The sequence below is a fragment of the Doryrhamphus excisus genome, linkage group LG10 (genome assembly GCF_037039965.1).
Source record: "Doryrhamphus excisus strain RoL-2023G ecotype Guam linkage group LG10, RoL_Dexc_Guam_v1.1, whole genome shotgun sequence".
NCBI classification, from domain to species: Eukaryota; Metazoa; Chordata; class Actinopteri; order Syngnathiformes; family Syngnathidae; genus Doryrhamphus; species Doryrhamphus excisus.
This window is the reverse complement of record NC_136366.1, coordinates 3027511-3036565: the sequence shown is the minus strand read 5'-3', so window position 1 is coordinate 3036565 and position 9055 is coordinate 3027511. Positions and strand designations below refer to the sequence as shown.

At 38.8% G+C, this 9055-nt stretch overlaps 1 protein-coding gene across 1 annotated transcript; it reads left to right on the top strand.

Moving 5' to 3' along the window:
* The first annotated feature begins 1051 nt into the window (after positions 1-1051).
* On the top strand, positions 1052-6311 carry LOC144901153 (uncharacterized). The gene is made up of 3 exons (XM_078794323.1): positions 1052-1075; positions 5806-6014; positions 6094-6311. Exons 1-3 carry the CDS (start codon positions 1052-1054, stop codon positions 6179-6181), a joined length of 321 nt encoding a protein of 106 aa, XP_078650449.1. The 3' UTR covers positions 6182-6311.
* Positions 6312-9055: the final 2744 nt, after the last annotated feature.

The window sequence follows — 9055 nt, the reverse complement described above, 5'->3', positions numbered from 1 at the left end:
AAAACATTCCTACATCGTGCCGTGAATATATAGGCCTAGGCCTTTAAAAAGGAGTACAAAAGGCAAAATGCTAACATGCTATTAGTTAGCATGGCAGCACCTAGCAAGTTAGCACTGTGGCAAAACTGTCAAAGCAGTTCAAACATCAAAGTGATTAGTTTAAATGTTAACAGTTAGCATGCTAAGGACTGGCAAGATAGCCTCAAGTATTGAAAGTGATAAAGCAGTTCTATATTCTCTTCACATCATGCCATGTGTGTATTTGCCTTTAGACATGAATAAAATAGCTAAAATGCTAACATGCTAACAGTTATCATGCTAGCACCTAGAAACAGAGCACTCTGCCAAGGCTGTCCTATAACATCCTATAATGATCATGCCATGTTTTCACAAAAAGCTGTTTTGTTGAGAACTAATATTTTATATTATCCTCATTCATTCATTCATTTTCTACCGCTTTTCCTCACGAGGTTCGCAGGGGATGCTGGAGCCTATCCCAGCCGTCTTCGGGCAAGAGGCGGGGTACACCCTGGACTGGTCGCTAGCCAATCACAGGGCACATATAGACAAAACAACCATTCACACTCACATTCATACCTATGGACAATTTGGAGTCGCTAATTAACCTAGCATGTTTTTGGAACGTGGGAGGAAAACGGAGTACCCGGACAAAAAACCCTCACACAGAGATGACCAAGGGTGGGATTGAACTCAGGTCTCTGCGCGCTAACCACTAGACCGCCGTGCAGCCATGGATGGATATTCTCAAACATAAAATTAAATATGTCAAACATGCAAAAAAATAAATCTGAAAGCAGGCTAACACTTGTGTGCAAAATGTGTGCAAACAGTTGAATAAAAACGTAAACGCACAATTAAAAAAACAAGAAGTAGACGTTTTTTTTTAATCAGCTTATGTTTTGGCTGACATGAGGACATTTGCTACGTATCATTTTTATCAAGTAATGAGCTGTTTGTGTTTTGTTAATTGTTTTTTGTCAATTTGTACATACAGGGTTTGACTTCAAATTGTTTTCAGGCTCTCCTTCCAATGACGAGACGTATTTTCTCGAAGGTAAGCGTTTTGAGGCTGCACGTGGACGCACACACGCGTGTGTGTATGTTCATGCGTTGTTTAGTTCAGTATCTTTTCCAGTGAGCGGCGTCGACGCCGCTTGTTTGAGCTGCTGCTGTCGTGTATTTACCGTGTGTGTATGCGCGGCCGTGTCTGTACAAACATGCATCCTTTGTGTGTCCGCTGCAGTTTCTGAATTTGTGTGTAAATCTCCCGCTGCCTCTTCCCCCCCTGTCTTATTGCTTTCTTGAGCTTCTCGGGGAGAAATCCTCTTGATTCGCCCAGTCCCCGAGGCTAGAGCCCTATACACAGCAGATGTTCTAGTGAAAAGGCCATGAATGTTTAATCATTTGTGTTATTGATGCCGCCTTTTTGTTTGTTAGAAAGTCAGAGAGACTGTTAGGGTCTTATGTGTCTATTTTTACATGTTATGAATCCATCTGTGATTGTGTGTGTGTGTGTGTGTGTGTGTGTGTGTGTCTGGGTTTAGAGAATTCGCAAACATCGGGCCCTTTTCATTTCTCGTTGCTTTTCACCTCTCGTGCTGTGTAGTGCATGAATAATGACGTCTATTTAAATGGTATTTAGCATTATTATTGCATGTGCCTTGTCAATCACACCAATTGCACCCTCACCCACCAAAAAAAAAAAAAAAAAAGGAACAAGACAAGCTTGTTCATATTTTCTTTTTGTCAAACAGAAAGTTAAACCCTAATTTCCCCCCCAATCACGGATGAGCAAACCGGGCTGCCTCTCTAAACTGTGATTTGTTGGACTTAAAGCTGCTGTTTTAGTATTTGAGCTGACAGCCAGATTTGATCATAATTAGACAGCATGCCGTGGGCTTTGATTGGCACGGTAATTGGATTGTCATTGGGGCTGAAAAGCTATTATCTTTGGATCATGCCCCATGAAATTTGTTGGGAAAACTTCTGTGGTCGTCATTAAGTCAGCCATCTTGGGGACCCCTTTGCAAATTAGCTTTTTTCGGTGAAGGAAGAATGAATGTGGAGACGGAAGAGAGAAAATAGAAGAAGAAAAAAAAAAGATACCTGTGCATCATTGGGGACCTTGACATCCTCTAAGTCTCAGCATAGACAATCTGGGCTCTATTGATTAATGATATTAGCATAGCAGGTAGCGCTAAGTTGGAAAAGCGGCATGCTGCTTTATTGCCCATCGCTTTCGCCCACTCGCCGGTGAAAGGGTGTGGGGGGTTAGCGAGTGAAGGAATGAGATAATGAGTGATAGGTGAGCCTGGAAGGAAAGCGTGGGACAGCGGCAATAGTAAGAAAATATGAAAACTGCAGGGTGGCTTTTCATTTGCAATTGTAGGAGTAAGTGGCAATACAAGTTAATGAAAATGAGAACTGAGATCTGAAATAGGTGGCATTCCTCAAAGCCGTTAGATACCAGTAATTAAGTCCATTTGTACACCTCTTCAAATGAAAAACATCAGGAAAGATATTTCACTTTTAGTGTTGTGCTTTATTCTCTATTACGGTCCCAAATTGGAAAACACACAGAGAGCCAACGGTAAAGTATTTGACTGCAGACAGAATGAACACCGAGACATTTCAAGTGACTAGTGACCAAGGAACGAGATCGCAAAAATGAGTTTTCTCCGTGTTCTGGGCATACCCGGCTGGGACGACACACTGGAGGTGCTCCCAGTAGAGTGGAAGCGGTGGTCGGGAGGACATGGAGGTCTGGATTTCCCGACTGAAACTGTTTCCCCTGCAATCCGGACCCGGATAAAATGGATGGATGGATGAAATGAACGAGCCTTGCCTGGCCATGGCGGGCGGCTTCTCCCGTCCAACACGCTGGTTCTCCCAACCTCCATCACACAGCGTATCCGACAATAATGCACCTTACCCGGTAACGACTGCCATCGGTGCCGTTGGAAGCCAGTACACCCATCTTACAATTGAAGTGAGTGGGTTACACGAGCCTCATACGATACTCCCAGTGAGTGAAATGTACCGAGCACTCATGAGGGGCACGCCGCACACACTATCTAAATAAAAACTAAATAAAAATTATTAAAATAAATTTATAAATAAAATAAATGTGCTAAATACAAGGATGAAGAGTCTTGAACCAGTCATGATGTTCTATATATATCACTATATTGACACTTACTATGGTACCCATTATGTCATTGGATGCTCATATCACCTCGTACTTCGGTAAGTGACAAAAAATTAAAAAAATTAAATAAAAAAAACTTAAACCATATTAGAAAGCAGGAAGTGAACAAATAATCGAAACTGGACATCTTCTGGACTACAACGATAGAAAAAAGACACACAGACAATCAGTCAATCGAGAATAACCCTACAATTATAATTATACCTAATTCAGGACTGCATGGTGGACGAGTGGTTATCGTGGAGACCCGAGTTCAATTCCACCCTCGGGCATTTTTGTGTGGAGTTTGCATGTTACAATTAAACATTTTTTACACTCCTATTTGTTGTTTTTTGTATTATTACAGTTAGGAAAGCAGGAAGTGAACAAATGTAACAGTTACTGATTGTAAAAGTACCAGATGGAGGGGTAGGATTTAATAAGCTTTGCTTCTTCCTACTCCTTTTGGACATGTGGAACTGTGAACTGATTATGGGATGCATTCAATTGTAATCTGATGCATGTTCAAATGAAATGAAAAAATGACCATTACCATTAATTTTTCGAAGAACGTTGAACTGAATGCATTCATATTATGTGAGAATCAGTACCACTGTTTAAGTTATTACCTGACAGTGCAGCAATTCTAAAAGGGGACCTATTATGCTCATTTTCTGTGCTTTGTATAGAGTTGTGGACTCCTATAGAGCAGCTTCACACGTTAACCCGCACAGAAAGCTTTCTAGATCTTCCAGATTCTGCACCCCTTTCTGCAGTATTTCAATTGATTTCCTGCTTCCGATCCAAACAGTCTGTTTAATTTACTCCACCCCCGGTTCTTTTCTCGGTACGCACATTTTGCTGTGATTGGTTACACATCCAAGCGCTCCTGAGGACTTCCGGATACATAGCTCTGTGTTTATTGATTGATTTCATTGCATGAAAGAACACTATAATTTATTGTGGTTATTGTTTGCAGGGTGTGAAGAAATAAAGATGCATAGACTAAAAAGCACAAATAAAGAAAAACATTTTTATATGTCTTTCATTCTCATTTTTCACCTAAATTTTTTTATTAACTGTGAACTAGTTCATGAGAACTGTGAACTGTGCACAACACAGCTGGTACCTTGTGGTAACATGTATGTTGCTATGTACTGCAAGTCCCGCTTTAGATAGCACAGAACTACTGTCAACCGCTGATGACATCATAGATGGGAGACAGCACTGACTTCCTTCATTCGGTCCCTCAGCACGCCATTGGATGTGTGTGAAAGTTTGGAGGCAAGCACTGTTGATCATGGCCAATCAAGCTGATTTGCATTCATTGGACGCCTCATTGTTCACGTTTGATGTCCACAAAAACACATTAGACCTCTCAGTTTCGATGCAAGAGGTGTTGGCATGGCCGCCCAGGCATCATTTGCTTGCCCAGATAGTCCAATCGTAAATTGATATGTAAAAAAAAATGCCCCATTAACTTTTTCATTAATGGTTATAAAGCGTTGTGAATGGGTGGGGTGCTTCACTGAGAAAGGCCACATAAATGTGTCTCACACACACACACACACACACACACAAAACACAATCACACAGCCTTCAGATTTCAAATAACCATTATGCACAAATGTAACATTTTATATTAGTTTCATCATGAAGTACTTGTATGTGTTTTAGTATGAAAGTCTATTTAGGTGGTGTATTTGGGAAAAACTACTTCCAGTGCCCAAATAGTTCCGGATGTAAATGTACAGTATATATTAGTAAACCTACCTTATACCTGATACCTGAAAAATTATCACAGGAATTATACAAAAAATAGTGATGATTAAAATTATGTAGCTATTTTGCAAGATACATTTATTGAATATAATAAAAATGTCATCCTGGTTACATAAACACTGTGCACCGATACTTACTGTATACTATGTGAGGATTGAAACAGTTCTCAATTTGACATTCACTCATTTTCAGCCAATCACAGGGCACATATAGACAAACAACCATTCACAAAAAAGTCTCCTCCCATTCCATGTGGAAGTGGTAATTTTTTTAAAATAAAAAAAAAATAAAAATAAAAATTAATAAAATTAATATAATAAATTAATAAATAAAATAAATTTGCTAAATACAAGGATGAATGACATGTTACCAAAATACAAAAATCCCTACAAAGTCAACTTTCTTAAACGGCAGTAATTGTGACTATATGGTGTTATTTCCTGTCTCGTGGGCGCAGCTGTATTTAGAACATCATAAACAACTTTTTGATGTCATAACTACGAAAATATTCCAATTATAAAGAAGGAATCCAACTTTGTTCAAATTCATGTATCGCAGTCGGTTTTGCAACCATTTAATACTTTTATATACTATTTATATACTAATTTATATACTATTTTGCAAACTCCAACACCAGTGAGAATTCACAGTATAGAATCGAACAAAATGATTTAGTCTCTCCTTTAAAGCCTGCAAAGTTTGGAGTTTTAGACCAGATGGTAATGGCTCAGCTTAAGGCTGCTTGGCACAACCTATTTAGTTTTCCAGCGGGCAGAAAGAGTCAAATCTAACTTGCTGTTGCCTTTGACCTGCAGTCAGAACTCTGGTGCGAAGCAGACGGTGCTGCTGCTGGGACCAGCAGTTCATCCGTCAGCCAAGAGGAGATCTTAACATCTACCCATAAAAAGGCTTACCGGAACAGGAGCTTTCATCGATTGCTGTTAGACTTGGGGTTGCTTGCTGGAGGCCAGAAGCTTGTTGCCTCCCCCTGCTGGATGGACAGCCAGTGGGGAGCCAAAAAACGGTTGGACACTGCAGCAATACAATTCATATGTGTGAGTGTGTGTTTGTGTGTGTCCTCAATATAATATCCCGTTTCCCAGACTCAACATTTCAAGTGAAGGACAGTCTGCCGAGAAGCGGAGTAAAAAGCGAGGCCTTCAGCAACAGAGTATATATCTCAGAGTTTAGGTGACAACAAACGCACCATTCACTCGTCTCTGTCGGTGATGAGCGGAGTTAAATGCCTGTTGGGCCCCTCGTCGCCTGGCCCCAAAGTCATGCGCTGGCACCTTTCCGAAAAAGAAACACTGCCAACAAGTGGTGTCCAAAGTCCGACCCAGGGGCCATTTCTGACCCGCAGATGTTCTTCAGTAGAACTCGGGTTATTCTGAAAATAAAAATTATTAATGAGACACAGTGTATTTTTTTATATTAGTTATTACATTCATTTGGTTTGTCACATTGAAGTGGCATCCTTCCATTTTTATTCATTCATTCATTCACTTTCTACCGCTTATCCTCACAAGGGTCACAGGGTGCTGGAGCCTATCCCAGATGTCTTCGGGCAAATCCATTTTGGTGGTGTATTTGAGAAAAACTACTCCCAGTGCCCAAATAGTTCCAGATGTAAATGTACAGTATATATGCAAATATCAATGCTGGAAGGTAGTAAAACTTAAAAAAAATATCACATGAATGTACAGGAATTATACAAAAAAAATTATTATTAAAATTATATAGCTATTTTGCAAGATATATTTATTAAATATTAATTAAATATATTATTATATATTATTAATATATTAATAATATGTTATATTAATATTAATTAATTAAATATATTATTATTATATATTATTAATATATTATATTATATTAATATTAATAAAAATGTCAGCCTGGTTACAGAAATACTGTACACATATACTCACTGGATACTATGTGAGGATTGACTATTAGAAAACTGATATTAGAAGTTCTCATTCATTCATTTTCTACCGCTTTTCCTCACGAGGGTCGCGGAGGGTGCTGGAGCCTATCCCAGCTGTCTTCGGGCGAGAGGCGGTGTACACCCCGGACTGGTGGCCAGCCAATCACAGGGCACATATAGACAAACAACCATTCACACTCACATTCATACCTATGGACAATTTGGAGTCGCTAATTAACCTAGCATGTTTTTGGAATGTGGGAGGAAACCGGAGTACATGCAACACGGAGAACATGCAAACTCAACACAGAGATTGCCGAGGGTGGAATCGAACCCTGGTCTCCAAACCGCCGTGCAGCCCTTCTATTTTTATGTATGATTTAATATTTTTATTTAAATATATATTCTAATTTTGCTAGGAAATGCTTTACCCAATATTAGAAGCTAATACGTCAGTGACTCACAATTACTTTTGATATATTTCATATTTTAACATTACTTTTTAACACATTTCATGATTTGTAAAAATGGGTATATACATTGGTTTCGACATCGAACACTGCAAGCATTGCACTGATCCACCGTGCTATTTGAGTCTGTGTCTGTTTTCTTGTTTTCTTTTCCTTTCTCTTCTCACAAACATGCCGGACCCCCACCAGCAAACCCTGCAAGAGTTAATATAGCTGCTGTTCAGCCAACACGTCAACCACTTACCCCTGAGTGTTTGCAGGCTACTGAAGGGAAAGAATAAAAGGTTGGGTAAACCAAACAGTCTTAGGCAAATAAACACACACTGCTAGGTGGCAAAACCATGGCAACATTTATCGAATCAAGCACGACGAGGGGGAGCTGTGTTTCCCCTGCAGTTGGAGTACATACATGTTCCAGCAATGGGGGGGGTGGGAGGGGGGTGCCAATAAGTTGGGCACAGCATCACACTTGCGCAGATAATAAAGAAGCGGCTGCAATCTTGGATTGAATAATGCTACACCAGGCAAAGATAATCAATGAACAAACTTATTTTCTTTTGCAATTCACACATTTTATAACAATTGTTTGTCTTTAAATGTCAGAAACAAATAATATATATATATTTTACTTTTATGGGGGGGTGATATTACATTACTTGACATTGACATGATTGATCGGCCACCAATCAATATTGTCTGCTCTTTGTGATTAGCATATGCCAACAATTTTGCACTATTTTGCTCTATATTTTTTGCACTAAAAACACAATTTGCCATGTGTTACTCCAAAACATGAAATTTAATTAAAATACAACAAATAAAGCAAAAAAAAAACAATCACACAAAATTTAATTTAATTTAAAAATTTATTATTAATTTTTAATATTGAATTTGTTATTATATTATAATATTAAATTTTATATATTTATTATATTTAATTTAAATAAATTTATTTAATATTAATTTATATTTATTTTACATTTTTTGATCGCCAGGGACCCTGGCCAAAAGCATCATCATTCATCCATCCATCCATTTTCTATGCCGCTTACCCTCTCTAGGTATGCCACGGGTATGCTGGAGTCTATCCCAGCTGTCTTCGGACGAGAGGCAGGGGCGACAGCCAATCACAGGGCACATATAGACAAACAACCATTCACACTCACATTCATACCTATGGACAATTTGGAGTCGTCAATTAACCTAGCATGTTTTTGGAATGTGGGAGGAAAGTAAAAAGTAAAGTAAAAATCTACATTTATTATATATTGATTATTAAAATCTAAATTTCTGATATAGATTATACAAATGTATACTATCCATGTATGATGAAACTCAATATACAGTATAATGAGGTTGAATCAAGAGGAATTGAAATGTTGACACATAATGGCATTCATTTTCTAAATCTATTAGACCATCGTCATAACTTCATAAAAAAACATTAAGCATGAGCCGTAAAATGAACGATGATTCTACGAGGGTAAACTATTGCACATTCAATTAAGAAAAGATGGCTCCTTGAGATGTTTGTGTTCCACACAGTGCCACAGTGGGGGACCCCCTCAGCAGACCGACGAGTGCCCGAATCTGCTAATCTTACCAAGTGGGGTGGAGAAGGCAGAGACTTTATCTCCCAATGTTTCCAGCCACATGCCTTAA

Bases quoted from the DNA above. Each gene is read 5' to 3' on its own strand.
- LOC144901153 (XM_078794323.1), top strand. From the start codon at position 1,052: ATGACGAGACGTATTTTCTCGAAG. The intron at 1,076-5,805 runs GTAAGCGTTTTG...TTTGACCTGCAG, and splicing joins CGAGACGTATTTTCTCGAAG to TCAGAACTCTGGTGCGAAGC. The intron at 6,015-6,093 runs GTTGGACACTGC...CCCGTTTCCCAG, and splicing joins CAGTGGGGAGCCAAAAAACG to ACTCAACATTTCAAGTGAAG.